We start from the raw sequence: 16,541 nt of genomic DNA on the forward strand, positions 1-16,541 counted from the left end.
TTAGGTCAGGACTCTGGCTGGGAGAGTCCAGAATGGTCACAGAGTTGTTCTGAAGCCACTCCTTTGTTATTTTAGCTGTGTGCTTAGGGTCATTGTATTGTTGGAAGGCGAGCCTTCCAAGTCTAAGGTCCAGAGCACTCTGGAAGAGGTTTTCATCCAGAATATCTCTGTACTTGATCGCATTCATGTTTCCTTCAATGACAACCAGTTTTTCTGTCCCTGCTGCTGAAAAACACCCCCATAGCATGATGCCGCCACCACCATGTTTCACTGTTGGCATTGTATTGGGCAGGTGATGAGCAGTGCCTGGCTTTCTCCACACATACCACTTAGAATTATCACCAAAAAGGTCTATCTTCATCTCGTCAGACCAGAGAATCTTATTTCTCATAGTCTGGGAGTCCTTCATGTGTTTTTTTAGCAAACACTATGCAGGCTTTCATATGTCTTGCACTGAAGAGAGTCTTCTGTTGTCCCACTCTGCCATAAAGGCCTGACTGGTGGACGGTTGCAGTGATAGTTGACTTTGTAGAACTTTCTCCCATCTCCCTACTACATCTCCGAAGCTTCTTTACCTCTCTCACCAAGGCTCTTCTCCCACTATTGTTCAGTTTGACTGGATGGCTAGGTCTAGGAAGACTTCTGGTGGCCCCAAACTTCTTCCATTTATGGATTATGGAGGCCACTGTGCTCTTAGGAACCTTGAGTACTGCAGAAATTCTGTTGTAACCTTGGCCAGATCTGAGCCTTGCCACAATTCGGTCTCAGAGCTCCTTGGCCAGTTCTTTTGACCTCATGATTCTCTTTTGGTCTGACATGCACTGTGAGCTGTGAGGTCTTATATAGACAGGGGCGTGCCTTTCCAAATCAGGTCCTATCAGTTTACTTATGTGAAAGAGAGGCGTGTGCACTACTATTGATGGTGCCCAGGTAGGTTCCCACACCATGTGACACTTCAAATAAAAGAACCTGGCACTCAACTTAATGCTCGTGAATATTTAATCGTAGTAGCCAAAAAACGCTTTGGTCCTTTATCCGGACCTTCATCAGTTACTGGTGCTGCGCAGATAGTGTATAGGCACAATATGTGGACTTAAAACGCCGACATGTACTGTGCTGAAGTCCTGACGCGGAGGACTCCGTAATTTTTTGGCTACTACGATTAAATATTCACGAGCATTAAGTTGAGTGCCAGGTTCTTTTCTTTGAACTATCAGTTTACTTAAACACAGCTGGACTCCAATGAAGGAGTAGAACCATCTCAAGGAGGATCACAAGGAAATGGACAGCATGTGACTTAAATAAGAGTGCATGAGCAAAGGGTCTGAATACCTATGACCAACCATGTGATATTTCAGTTTTTGTTTTTTTTATTAAATTTTAAAAAATGTTTACATTTCTGTTTTTTTCAGTCAAGATGGGGTGCAGAGTGTACATAATTGAGAAAAAAAATGAACTTTTTTGAATTTGCAATGAAACAAAGAGTGAAAAATTTAAAGGGGTCTGAATACATTCCATACCCACTGTATGTGTGTGTCACTGATATCCACATATCTATGTATTCTATGTGTATATATCTATTCTATCTATTCTATTCTAACCTGTCACTCTGATGTTACTGTACGTGGCAAATGAATTGCCTGCTTTTATTCTATCTATCTATCTATGTAAAATAAATCTATAATATAACGCTGGTAGCGTCACTCTGTCCGAAGCCTTTATAGACTGTGCAAGCGCAAGCGCCGGCACAGTCTGGACCCCACAGAGTGACGCTCCCAGGAGATCGCGGTATGCATAAGCACTGAACGCACACCGCGATCTCCAACGGAGAAGCAGGGACGAGCCAGGAGGGTGAGTATGCTATATTTACCTGTCCTCCGTTCCATCGATGCGCGCTGCTCCATCCTCCACATCCTCTGCCTGTGACGTTCAGTTCAGAGGGCACGATGACGCGCTTAATGCGCGCCGCCCTCTGACTGAACAGTCACAGCCAGAGGATGGAGCAGCGCGCATCGATGGAACGGAGGACAGGTAAATATAGCAAGTGCCGGGGGCCTGAGCTAGCGGCGACTCCGGCACCTGACCCCCACACCGCGCCGGTGTCCCCGCCTGCTCAGGCCCCCAGCACGCGGCACTCGCCACAGCCACGCACAGCCGCCCACACTCACCACAGCCACGCACAGCCGCTCGCACTCACCACAGCCACGCACAGCCGCCCGCACTCACCACAGCCACGCACAGCCGCCCGCACTCACCACAGCCACGCACAGCCGCCAGCACTCAGCACCGCCACGCACAGCCGCCCGCATTCAGCACCGCCACGCACAGCCGACCGCACTCAGCACCGCCACGCACAGCCGCCCACACTCACCACAGCCACGCACAGCCGCCGGCACTCACCACAGCCACGCACAGCTGCCGGCACTCACCACAGCCACTCACAGCCGCCCACACTCAGCACAGCCACACACAGCTGCCGGCACTCAGCACAGTCACGCACAGCCGCCGGCACTCAGCACAGCCACGCACAGCCGCCCGCACTCACCACAGCCACGCACAGCCGCCCACACTCACCACAGCCAGGCACAGCCTCCGGCACTCAGCACAGCCACGCACAGCCGCCCGCACTCACCACAGCCACGCACAGCCGCCCGCACTCACCACAGCCACGCACGGCCGCCTGCACTCACCACAGCCACCCGCACTCAGCACAGCCACGCACAGCTGCCCGCACTCAGCACCGCCACGCACAGCTGCCTGCACTCAGCACCGCCACGCACAGCCGCCCGCACTCAGCACCGCCACGCACAGCCGCCCACGCTCAGCACCACCACGCACAGCCGCCCGCACTCAGCACCGCCACGCACAGCCGCCCGCAGTCAGCACCGCCACGCACAGCCGCCCGCACTCAGCACAGCCACGCACAGCCACCCGCACTCAGCACAGCCACGCACAACCGCCCGCACTCAGCACAGCCACGCACAGCCGCCCGCACTCAGCACAGCCACGCACAGCCGCCCGCACTCAGCACAGCCGCCCGCACTCAGCACAGCTGCCCGCACTCAGCACAGCCGCACTCAGGCAGTAGAGCCGGAGAGAGAAAGATGGGAGCAACATATGGCAGAATGGAAACAGGAACAGGCAGAATGGGTGCAGCACATTACAACAGAATGGGGGCGCAGGATGGGAGCAGCACATGATAGAATGGGGGCGCGGGATGGGAGCAGCACATGACAGAATGATTGCGCACGATGGGAGCAGCACATGACAGAATGGGGGCGCACACATGACAGGATGGGGGTGCAGGATGGGAGCACATGACAGGATGGGGCGCAGGATGGGAGCACATGACAGGATGGGAGCAGCACATGACAGAATGGGGGCACAGGATGGGAGCAGCACATGACAGAATGGGGGCACACACATGACAGGATGGGGGTGTAGGATGGAGCAGCATATGACAGGATGGGAGCGCAGGATGGGAGCACATGACAGGATGGGGACGCAGGATGGAGCAGCACATGACAGGATGGGGGCGCAGGATGGAGCAGCACATGACAGGATTGGGGCGCAGGATGGAGCACCACATGACAGGATGGGAGAGCAAGATGGGAGCAGCACATACCAGGATGGAGACCATATACCAATATAAATGCTTCCCACCCGGGCGTAGAACGGGTTCAATAGCTAGTACTTATATATGTGCGTGTGTCACTGACATCTATATAACTATGTATTTTATGTGTAAATATCTATTCTATCTATTCTATTCTAACCTGTCACTCGGTGATTTTACTGTGCGCGGCAGATGAATTTCTGGCTTTTCAAAGGACATCGGTGCATAGGCCGAGTGCTGTGTAATTTTTTTCTCACACCCATAGGCTTGCATTGGCGAGTCTCGGTGACCATCCCAGCATGCTGCGATTTTACACACACGTCGAATAACCTTCAGAAAATAAACGGTGATGTGAGCTGCCCCATAGTCATAGTGCTAAGTGATGTTTTCTCGCATAGCACTCACCCGTATTCTACGGTAGTGTGACTCCGGCCTATCACTTTAGCTGCAGGTTAGGGGCTTCATATGTGACAACAGGATCCATTTAATCTCTTCCAGAGAGTTTTAATTTTTTAGATTTTTTTTTACTTTTTTCATCAGCATAGCTATATCATGGCTTCTTCTTTTGCGTTACAAGTTGCTCTTTTGAGTGATATTCTTTATTATATTTTTAGTTTACCATACAATGTACTTGCAGCGCCCCAGAGTCCTGGTCGTTGCAGTACTAATGCTCCGCCACTAAGGGGAGTGATGGTACGTCTGATGGCACTAAAGGAGTTCACCTGACCAGGTATCACGGTCACACATTACACTTCACACTCCGGCCACCAGGGGGAGCAAAGGTTTCTATGTATTAGGCCACTCCTCACACTCTGGTAAAACTGGGGGCTGGATAGGAAGTTAGCGAGAAGCTGACTGGGTTTTGCCCAGGCAACACCTAGTGAGAGAAGAGGTTGCTTGGGAAGATTCAGGGGGGTCCCTGTCAGGGGTGGGATCCTGACAGAGGCCTAGCAAAAAGGACAGATCGTTAGGGAGCCGCGCCTGCACTTCATTGTGGGGGTATCTTAAGAAAGGATAAGAAGCGAGGTTTATTGTGGAGAAGTGAGAAACGAGATCACAGCACAAAGGCGAAAGAACCAGTAGGAGTCGTGCCCCGAGATCGGCAACATTCTACTGAGGCGCGTAGCCGGTGGCCGGAACGCCGAGGAAGTATTGGGCTCCACGCATTACTTCAAACCAACGGCAGGGCAGTTAATTATAGGTTGGCTGCCTCACCTAAATCACCTAATGAAGACAACAGAGGCAATTGTGGGAGAGGGGCGTCTCTAGGGTCCCTATAAAATAACTCCAGGCCTACCCCGTCATACGGGTGCGTCCTATCCATATCATCTGGGGGATGGAGGGAAAGAACAGAAATATACACAACAGTTGTGAGGACTGTCATGATCTCTGCAGGCAGAGATCATAGCAAGCCTATAGAGGGACAAGCTCTCGGAAGATGGAACTATACTGACCATGAACTAAGCCTGCCGCGCAACTAGAAATAGCCAGGTAGCATTTCCTATTTATAGCTAGATGCCCAGCTCTGGCCTAAGACCTAAATAGCTAGCAGAGGGAAATATAAGACCTGGCTCACCTCTAGAGAAATATTCCAAAGAAGACAGTAGCCCCCCACATATAATGACGGTGAGTTCAGATGAAACAACAAACGCAGCAGGAAAATAGTATTAGCAAATTTGAGGTCCGCTTACTAGATAGCAGAAGACAGATAGTATACTTTCATGGTCAGCAGAAAAACACTAACAAAACACCATCCAGAGATTACCTTAAACTCTGGCATTAACTCATAACGCCAGAGTAGCAATCCCTGATCAACGAGAGCTTTCCAGACACAGTAACAAAACTTCAGCTGTGAACTGGAACAAATAGGCAAAACAAAACATGGACAAAAGTCCAACTTATCTAGTAGTAGTCTAGAAGCAGGAACAAGCACTGAGAGGCATCAGATAACATTGTTGACCGGCAAGAAACCACCAGAGAAATGAGCTTAAATAGCGACACCCACTACTGATGGAACCAGGTGAAACAGGAAAGAGGATGACAAGTCCAATTCCACAAGCGGCCACCGGGGGAGCCCAGAATCCAAATTCACAACAGTACCCCCCCCTCAAGGAGGGGGCACCGAACCCTCACCAGATCCACCAGGGCGACCAGGATGAGCCCTATGGAAGGCACGAACAAGATCAGAAGCATGAACATCAGATGCATTGACCCAAGAATTATCCTCCTGGCCGTAACCCTTCCAGTTGACCAGATACTGGAGTCTCCGTCTGGAAACACGAGAGTCCAAAATTTTCTCCACAACGTACTCCAACTCACCCTCAACCAACACCGGAGCAGGAGGCTCAACTGAAGGTACCACAGGTACCTCATACCTGCGCAATAACGACCGATGAAAAACGTTATGAATGGAAAAAGACGCAGGGAGGTCCAAACGGAAAGAAACAGGATTAAGAATCTCCAATATTCTATAAGGGCCGATGAACCGAGGTTTAAACTTAGGAGAAGAGACCCTCATAGGGACAAAACGAGAAGACAACCACACCAAATCTCCAACACAAAGCCGAGAACCAACACGACGATGACGGTTGGCAAAACGCTGAGTCTTCTCCTGGGACAACTTCAAATTGTCCATAACCTGCCCCCAGATGTGATGCAATCTCTCCACCACCGCATCCACTCCAGGACAATCCGAGGATTCCACCTGACCGGAGGAAAATCGAGGGTGAAACCCCGAATTACAGAAAAACGGGGACACCAAGGTGGAAGAGCTGGCCCGATTATTGAGGGCGAACTCTGCCAATGGCAAAAAAGCAACCCAATCATCCTGGTCAGCAGAGACAAAACACCTCAGATATGTCTCCAGGGTCTGATTAGTCCGCTCGGTCTGGCCATTAGTCTGAGGGTGAAAAGCAGATGAAAAAGACAAATCTATGCCCATCCTAGCACAGAATGCCCGCCAAAATCTAGACACAAATTGGGTACCTCTGTCAGAAACAATATTCTCAGGAATACCGTGCAATCGGACAACATTCTGAAAAAACAGAGGAACCAACTCAGAAGAAGAAGGCAACTTGGGCAGAGGAACCAAATGGACCATTTTAGAGAAACGGTCACAGACCACCCAGATGACAGACATCTTCTGGGAAACAGGCAGATCTGAAATAAAATCCATCGAGATGTGTGTCCAAGGCCTCTTAGGAATAGGCAAGGGCAACAGCAGTCCGCTAGCCCGAGAACTACAAGACTTGGCCCGAGCACAAACGTCACATGACTGCACAAAGACTCGCACATCTCGTGACAGGGAAGGCCACCAGAAGGATCTTGCCACCAAATCCCTGGTACCAAAAATTCCGGGATGACCTGCCAAAGCAGAAGAATGTACCTCAGAGATGACTCTGCTGGTCCAATCATCCGGAACAAACAGTCTATCAGGCGGACAACGATCCGGTCTATCCGCCTGAAACTCTTGCAAGGACCGCCGCAGATCAGGAGAAACGGCCGACAAAATTACTCCCTCCCTAAGGATACCTGTGGGTTCAGAATTACCAGGAGAGTCCGGGTCAAAACTCCTAGAAAGGGCATCTGCCTTAACATTCTTAGAACCGGGTAGGTATGACACCACAAAATTAAAGCGAGAAAAAAATAAAGACCAGCGCGCCTGTCTAGGATTCAGGCGTCTGGCAGTCTCAAGATAAATCAAATTCCTGTGGTCAGTCAATACCACCACCTGATGCCTAGCCCCCTCGAGCCAATGGCGCCACTCCTCAAACGCCCACTTCATGGCCAAAAGCTCCCGATTCCCAACATCATAATTCCGCTCTGCGGGCGAAAATTTGCGAGAAAAGAAGGCACAAGGCCTAATGACGGAGCAGTCGGAACCTTTCTGCGACAACACTGCCCCAGCTCCGATCTCCGAAGCGTCAACCTCAACCTGAAAAGGCAGATTCACATCAGGCTGACGCAACACAGGGGCAGAGGCAAAACGGCGCTTAAGCTCCTGAAAGGCCTCTACAGCATGAGGGGACCAATTAGCAACATCAGCGCCTTGTCTGGTCAAATCAGTCAGTGGTTTAACGACATCCGAAAAACCAGCAATAAATCGGCGGTAAAAGTTGGCAAAGCCCAAAAATCTCTGAAGACCCTTAAGAGAGGAGGGCTGAGTCCAGTCACAAATAGCTTGCACCTTGACGGGATCCATCTCAATGGAAGAGGGAGAAAAAATATACCCCAAAAAGGAAATTTTCTGGACCCCAAAAACGCACTTAGACCCCTTCACACATAAAGAATTAGACCGCAGAACCTGAAAAACTCTCCTGACCTGCTGGACATGAGAGTCCCAGTCATCAGAAAAAATCAGAATATCATCCAGATATATTATCATAAATTTATCCAGAAAATCGCGGAAAATATCATGCATAAAAGACTGGAAAACTGAAGGGGCATTAGAAAGACCAAAAGGCATGACCAAATACTCAAAGTGGCCCTCGGGCGTATTAAATGCGGTCTTCCACTCATCCCCCTGCCTGATCCGCACCAAATTATACGCCCCACGAAGATCAATTTTAGAGAACCACTTAGCACCCTCTATACGAGCAAACAAATCAGTAAGCAATGGCAATGGGTATTGATACTTAACAGTGATCTTATTCAGAAGCCGATAATCAATACATGGTCTCAAAGAGCCGTCTTTTTTTGAGACAAAGAAAAACCCAGCTCCCAAGGGAGAAGAAGATGGACGAATATGTCCCTTTTCCAAAGACTCCTTTATATATTCCCGCATAGCAGCATGTTCCGGCACAGACAGATTAAACAAACGACCCTTGGGATATTTACAACCCGGTATCAAATCTATGGCACAATCGCACTCACGGTGCGGAGGTAACGACCCAAGCTTGGGTTCGTCAAAGACGTCTTGATAATCAGAGAGGAACTCAGGGACTTCAGAGGGAATGGACGACGAAATAGAAACCAAAGGTAAGTCCCCATGAATACCCTTACATCCCCAGCTCAACACAGACATTGCTCTCCAGTCCAAGACTGGGTTGTGAGACTGCAACCATGGCAATCCCAGTACCAAATCGTCATGTAAATTATACAGCACCAGGAAACGAATAATCTCCTGGTGATCCGGATTGATACGCATGGTTACTTGTGTCCAGTATTGTGGTTTATTATTAGCCAATGGGGTGGAGTCAATCCCCTTCAGAGGAATAAGAGTCTCCAAAGGCTCTAAATCAAAACCACAACGATTGGCAAAGGACCAATCCATAAGACTCAGAGCGGCGCCAGAGTCAACATAGGCGTCCGTGGCAATGGATGACAAAGAGCAAATCAGGGTTACAGACAAAATAAACTTAGACTGAATGGTGCCAATGGAAACAGACTTATCAAGCTTCTTTGTACGCCTAGAGCATGCTGATATAACATGAGTAGAATCCCCACAATAGAAACACAATCCATTCTTCCGTCTAAAATTCTGTCGCTCGCTCCTGGACAGAATTCTATCACACTGCATACTTTCTGGCGTCTTTTCCATAGACACCGCCAGATGGTGCACCGGTTTGCGCTCCCGCAGACGCCTATCAATCTGAATAGCCATTGTCATGGACTCATTCAGACCTGCAGGCACAGGGAACCCCACCATAACATCCTTAACGGCATCAGAGAGACCTTCTCTGAAAGTTGCCGCCAAGGCGCACTCATTCCACTGAGTAAGCACAGACCATTTACGGAATTTTTGGCAGAAAACTTCAGCTTCGTCTTGCCCCTGAGATAGTGCCATCAAAGTTTTTTCTGCCTGAAGTTCCAAATGAGGTTCCTCATAAAGCAAGCCCAAGGCCAGAAAAAACGCATCCACATCGCGTAACGCAGGATCCCCTGCTGGCAATGAGAAGGCCCAATCTTGAGGGTCACCCCTGAGCAAGGAAATCACAATCCTAACCTGCTGAGCAGGGTCTCCAGCTGAACGAGACTTCAGGGACAAATAAAGCTTACAATTATTTCGGAAATTCTGGAAGCTAGCTCTATTCCCTGTGAAGAACTCCGGCAAAGGAATTCTCGGCTCAGATACCGGAGCATGTACCACAAAATCTTGTAAATTTTGTACTTTCGTGATGAGATTATTCAAACCCGCAGTTACACTCTGGAGATCCATTATTGTCAGGTGCACACAGAGCCATACAGAGATTAGGAGGAGAGAGAGAAAAAAGACTGCAGCAAGGCAGACTGGAGGAAAAAAAAAAAAAAAAAAAAAAAAATTCCAGCAGACTTCTTATAACTCTCCTTTCTCAACCTGGGTCTTTAACACTTTATTGGCCGGTCAAACTGTCATGATCTCTGCAGGCAGAGATCATAGCAAGCCTATAGAGGGACAAGCTCTCGGAAGATGGAACTATACTGACCATGAACTAAGCCTGCCGCGCAACTAGAAATAGCCAGGTAGCATTTCCTATTTATAGCTAGATGCCCAGCTCTGGCCTAAGACCTAAATAGCTAGCAGAGGGAAATATAAGACCTGGCTCACCTCTAGAGAAATATTCCAAAGAAGACAGTAGCCCCCCACATATAATGACGGTGAGTTCAGATGAAACAACAAACGCAGCAGGAAAATAGTATTAGCAAATTTGAGGTCCGCTTACTAGATAGCAGAAGACAGATAGTATACTTTCATGGTCAGCAGAAAAACACTAACAAAACACCATCCAGAGATTACCTTAAACTCTGGCATTAACTCATAACGCCAGAGTAGCAATCCCTGATCAACGAGAGCTTTCCAGACACAGTAACAAAACTTCAGCTGTGAACTGGAACAAATAGGCAAAACAAAACATGGACAAAAGTCCAACTTATCTAGTAGTAGTCTAGAAGCAGGAACAAGCACTGAGAGGCATCAGATAACATTGTTGACCGGCAAGAAACCACCAGAGAAATGAGCTTAAATAGCGACACCCACTACTGATGGAACCAGGTGAAACAGGAAAGAGGATGACAAGTCCAATTCCACAAGCGGCCACCGGGGGAGCCCAGAATCCAAATTCACAACAGAGGACTATCCCGTGGTGCTCAGCAGGGAAGTACTACAACACCCAGGCGCTAGTAGGTAGGCACTGATTTCCACCTGCAAAGGGAACTCTGGATGTGCCTTCGGACAGCCGGTCTCAGCCAGCCCAGTTAACAGTGCTCTGGATTGCGGATGCCGAAGCCTTCAGTAAAGAGGTAAAGAGACTGCAACCCGGTGTCCTCGTTATTTACTGCGACCTACACCACCACCTACACCTTTTATTGGGTGCCCCTTAGCAGGACCACGGACCGGGTCAGGCCACCGTGACATCCTCAGAACCGATATACCCGGTACCGAGTACCCCGCCGTCCTGCGTCTGGGGGCCGCTACATACTGAAAAACAGGAAAACAATTCTAAATGTTTTTAAATGGTCAAAAATACATTTCCTCCATGGATTTTGGGATTTGTTTTTATGCCAAACATTGTGCAGTAAAAATGACTTTATAATAGACTTTATAATATGATATTGAGGGTCAGTATGATTAAAGGGATTGGGTGACAGAGGGACCCCTCAAAGTTTAACCACTTATGTCCCCCATACACATTAGACAACGTAAGCCAAACCCACCAATTATGGCTGTCTCCGCTGACAACCTAATGTGTGTGGGGTACTGTCGACTCTCCATAAGGCCTGTTTCACACGTCAGTGGCTCCGGTTCGTGTGGTGACAGTTTTCTCACGTACCAGAGACACTGACTCACGTAGACACATTAAAATCAATGTGTCTCTGCACATGTCAGCGTGTTTTCACGGACCGTGTGTCCGTTTGAAAAACACGGAGACATGTCAGTGTTCGTGGGAGAGCACGTATCACACGGACCCATTAAAGTCAATGGGTCCGTGTAAACACGTACCGCACACGGATGCCGTCCGTGTGCCGTCCGTGTGCCGACTGGGTACCACACAGACATTGCAGGAGACAGCACTAGAGTTAAGTGCTGTCCCCCCTGCGTGTGGTACTGAAGCCAGAATTCATTCCTTCTCCCCAGCAGCGTTCGCTGGAGAGAAGGAATGAAAAATCATTGTTTTTTTATTTTTTTGCCATAGGGGTGGAGCCGCATATTCATCACTGTAATGAGCTGTACCACGTGACCGCTCATACAGGACAAGCTGCGACGCTGAGAGGAAGCATCGAGGGAGCTGGGTGAGTATTTTATTTCCAGCGGGTGGGCGCACAGGGGGTGGGAGGGGGGAGGTTACCGGGAACTTTATTTCAACCGCAAAAAAAATAAAAAAACAATGATTTTTCATTCCTTCTCGCCAGCGAATGCTGCTGGGAAGAAGGAATGAATTCCGGCTTCAGCACCCAAAGCAGGGGACAGCACTTACTGTGGCGCTGTCTCCTGCATGGTCCGTGTGGTACCCAGTTGGCACACGGGCGGCACACGGCTGCCGCACGTGTGCCACACTGATGTGCCACGTGAGCACATGGACACGGATAACTCCGGTACCGATTTTTCCGGTACCGGAATTATCTGGACTTGTGAGGCTGGCCTAATACAGTAAGTATCCATCAAATTTCAGGAAGAGCAAAAGGATCAACAGTCTGAAATTGGATAAGCCACCGCTAGAGGAGTCCGGCAGATGCTGCCTCGTATAGAACACGACTGTTCAAAAAGGGGCAAATCGTGGGTAGAAAAGGATCACTAGTGTACTTAGACATTGAATCTAGGGCAGCATGACATGTAAATTCAGCCTAACTGATTTTTTTTTTTAACGTTTGTAAATCACCAGCTGGATGATTCACTTCTATGAAAAATGTCTTATTTTTCCTTACTTTTTCCCAGATATTAGAATAAGCACATATTTTTCATAATGATTTATAATATAAAGGTTATGTAATATGAGTATATTGTTTTACTATGATTTAACATAAATCATTTCGCTAGGCTTTAGATAATATCTCTCTAACAATGTTCACTTTCAAGGTTAGAGGCACGACCTGTCAGGTAAGAATGAGCCTCTGCATTCATAGTCCCGGTGCTCAGAGTTCATTGTATATAACTGCACGGAAGTTGAATATTAACTAATATATCTACGGTTACATCTAATAGTAAATGCATTAGCAAATATTGTATACTGTATATATTATATTACTATTTACATTTTATACAACCTTCATCTGCACAGGACATTGTCAGCGATTTAAAACTATTCACACTATTTTATCTTACCCATGACTCAAAGAGTTAAGCTTTTTTTCAAAAATCCCTTCTCCGCCCCTCCACCTTATTATGATTCTACAATACAGCTAGTTGTAAGAAAAGGAGGGGGAGGAGAGTCAAGACCAAGTGCAAAGTTTGTTCCTGTGCATACAGAAATAGTTTTCAGACTAGTCAATATTGGAATCTGTGGACATTCCGCAGGATCCCGAAATCTCGCTATCCAGGTAAGTCACCTATTATCTTAGGTAGTAAAATATGTCTTAGCAATACTTTATAGTATAAGAACCTTAATGCATCCTCTATATTAGCTGCATCATGGATTGCCATCTGTTAATGATGTAATATATGAATGATGATGTAGGTGTAGGATATTATTCATGTAGGATGTTTTAATATTTCAGTTAATCTTTTGCACATCTATTGAGTATAACTTCATATTTTATAATGCTCCTTGCACAGGGCTGTGATTTGGTGTATGTAGTGCCAAGTGTAGTGTCAGATGCCGCTTGTCAACACAACTTACTGTGGAAAAGACATTCTTGATCAGGATGTGATCTTGCCCTTGGCATGAAATATATAATAATAGATATGTTACACTGTACTAAGAGCCTTACAGGTGTATTGGATGTACGCCAACACAATTGGATAGATTCCTAAAAAATCACACACTGATGAGCTGCCTGGCCATATTTGACTCTCTATTATATATTATTACATTAGACAAAATTTGTGTGTGTGTGTATATATATATATATATATATATATATATATATATATTATTATTATTATTTATTGTTATAGCGCCATTTATTCCATGGCGCTTTACAAGTGAGGAGGGGTATACATAATAAAAACAAGTACAATAATCTTGAACAATACAAGTCATAACTGGTACAGTAGGAGAGAGGACCCTGCCCGCGAAGGCTCACAATCTTCAAGGGATGGGTGAGAATACAGTAGGTGAGGGTAGAGCTGGTCATGTAGCGGTTTGGTCGTTCGGTGGTTACTGCAGGTTGTAGGCTTGTCGGAAGAGGTGGGTCTTCAGATTCTTTTTGAAGGTTTCGATGGTGGGCGAGAGTCTGATGTGTTGTGGTAGAGGGTTCCAGAGTAGGGGTGATACGCGAGAGAAATCTTGTATACGATTGTGGGAAGAGGAGATAAGAGGGGAGTAGAGAAGGAGATCTTGTGAGGATCGGAGGTTGCGTGTAGGAAAGTACCGGGAGATGAGGTCACAGATGTAAGGAGGAGACAGGTTGTGGATGGCTTTGTACGTCATGGTTAGGGTTTTGTACTGGAGTCTCTGGGCAATGGGGAGCCAGAGAAGGGATTGACAGAGGGGAGAGGCCGGAGAATAGCGGGGGGACAGGTGGATTAGTCGGGCAGCAGAGTTTAGAATAGATTGGAGGGGTGCGAGGGTGTTTGAGGGGAGGCCACAGAGCAGGAGGTTGCAGTAGTCAAGGCGAGAAATGATGAGGGCATGGACTAGGGTTTTTGCAGATTCTTGGTTGAGGAATGAACGGATTCGTGCAATATTTTTGAGTTGAAGTCGGCAGGAAGTGGAAAGGGCTTGGATATGTGGTTTGAAGGAGAGATCAACGTCAAGGATAACCCCGAGGCAGCGAGCTTGTGGGACTGGGGAGAGTGGGCAGCCATTTACTGTAATGGATAGGTTCGTTGGGGGGGTCACGTGAGATGGGGGAAAGATGATGAATTCTGTTTTGTCCGTGTTAAGTTTCAGAAATCTAGCGGAGAAGAAGGATGAAATAGTGGACAGACATTGAGGGATTCTGGTTAGTAGGGAGGTGATATCTGGTCCAGAGATGTAGATCTGTGTGTCATCAGCATAGAGGTGATACTGAAAGCCATGAGATTCTATGAGCTGTCCCAGGCCAAAGGTGTAAATGGAGAAGAGCAGGGGCCCAAGGACTAAACCTTGTGGGACCAAGGACTGAATATATATATACACCTTATATAATTATAAGAGCTATTAAAGGGAAACTTCACCTTTCATACTCCAGCTAATTTTCTGCTTATGTCTGTTTAGCGTCTAAAATGGTTGTGTCAAAATCATGGACTATGGTGAGACACTTTGAAGGTGTTCCTAAAGTGGAGGACTTCAAGTTAATCGAAAAGGAGTTGCCCCCACTTAAAGATGGAGGTAAGGCTCATATTTGAAACAACATATCATGTGTATTAGCTATTTCCCAGCTTAGTTAAAGCTGGGATTTCTAGCTAACTTTGAAGAAGAGAAGATATTTAAAGAGCTTGTTTACTACTTTAATACTGATGACTTATCCTCAAGATAGGCAATCAATGTCTAATCGGTGGGGGTGCGTCACCCGACACCCCCGCCAACCAGCTGTTCCCAGTGTGTTGTCGGATGGAACTGCTCAGTTAGAGAGCTGCACAGCTGACAGTATAGTGTCCATGGCTGGGTACTGCACATCTGCCTCCTATTGACTTGAATAGGGGGTAAATATGCAGCACCAAACCACAGCCACTACTCCGTAGACGGAGATGTGCTGTGCAGCACTGTAAGGCTACTTTCACACTAGCCGACGTACCGACGCATGCTGTGAAATAATTGCAATACGTGGGCAGCGGATGCAGTTTTAAAACGCATCCGCTGACCATTCTGCAGTCCGGGGAGGAGGGGGCGGAGTTTTGGCCGCGCATGCGCGGTCGAAAATGGTGGACGTGGCGCACAAAAAGTTACATGGAACTTTTTTTGTGCCGACGGTCCGCCTAAACACAACTTTTCCGTCGCACGACGGATGCGATGCGTGGCAATCCGTCGCAATGCATCGCTAATGCATGTCTATGGAGAAAAAATGCATCCTGGGGGCAACTTTGCAGGATGCCTTTTTTCTCCAAAACAACGCATTGCAACGGACGCTACCCGACGCTAATGTGAAAGTAGCCTTCCTGGTCAGTTCCAGCTGCTGCCAACACTGAGAACAGCTGTCACACTCCTGCCTATCAGACATTGGTGACTTATCCTATGGATAGGTTTTACATTGGTTAAAATAGTGGATAACCTCTTTTATTAGTTTTATTAATAATACAAAGAGAAATTTTGGTTTTCTCAAAAAATTGTCCGTAAAGACCCGACCTATAAAACTGTCCCACTAGTTAACCCCTTTAGTGAACACCATTAAAAAAAACAAGGCAAAAAACAATGCTTTATCATCATACCGCCGAACAAAAAGTGGAATAACATGCGATCAAAAAGACAGATATAAAGAAACATGGTACCGCTGAAAGCGTTAACTTGTCCCACAAAAAACAAGCCACAATATAGCTCCATCACCAGAAAAATGAAAAAAAGTTATAGCTTTCGGAATAAAGCGATGCAAAAATAATTATTTTTTATATAAAATAGTTTTTATTGTATAAAAGCGCCAAAACATAAAAAAAAGATATAAATGAGGAATCGCTGTCATCATACTGATCCGAAGAATAAAACTTCTTTATCAATTTTACCACACCACACGTGGAACGGTATAAGCGCCCCCCCAAAATAAATTAATTAATTGCTTGTTTTTATTCATTCTGCCTCACAAAAATCGGAATAAAAAGCGATCAGAAAATGTCATGTGCCCGAAAATGGAAACAATAAAAACATCAACTCGTCCCGCAAAAAACAAGACCTCACATGACTCTGTGGACCAAAATATGGAAAGATTATAGCTCTCA

At 47.0% G+C, this 16,541-nt stretch overlaps 1 protein-coding gene across 4 annotated transcripts in view; it reads left to right on the top strand.

Annotated features, from left to right (window-relative positions):
* The window catches only part of LOC143764528 (prostaglandin reductase 1-like), a 374,831-nt gene that overhangs the window by 61,420 nt on the left and 296,870 nt on the right, over window positions 1–16,541 (top strand). For 2 of the 4 annotated variants that reach the window (XR_013213220.1, XM_077250170.1), the window contains exons 1-2: window positions 12,948–13,069; window positions 14,890–15,003. Coding sequence is in view for 2 of the 4 variants with exons in the window: in XM_077250170.1 (XP_077106285.1) it covers window positions 14,898–15,003 (106 nt within the window). In the remaining 2 variants the exon portion in view is untranslated. Of the gene's footprint in view, window positions 1–12,947; window positions 13,070–14,889; window positions 15,004–16,541 lie in introns of those variants that run through there. The other 2 variants (XR_013213221.1, XM_077250182.1) reach the window with 1 other exon arrangement.

This window comes from Ranitomeya variabilis, chromosome 1, assembly GCF_051348905.1.
Source record: "Ranitomeya variabilis isolate aRanVar5 chromosome 1, aRanVar5.hap1, whole genome shotgun sequence".
NCBI lineage: Eukaryota > Metazoa > Chordata > Amphibia > Anura > Dendrobatidae > Ranitomeya > Ranitomeya variabilis.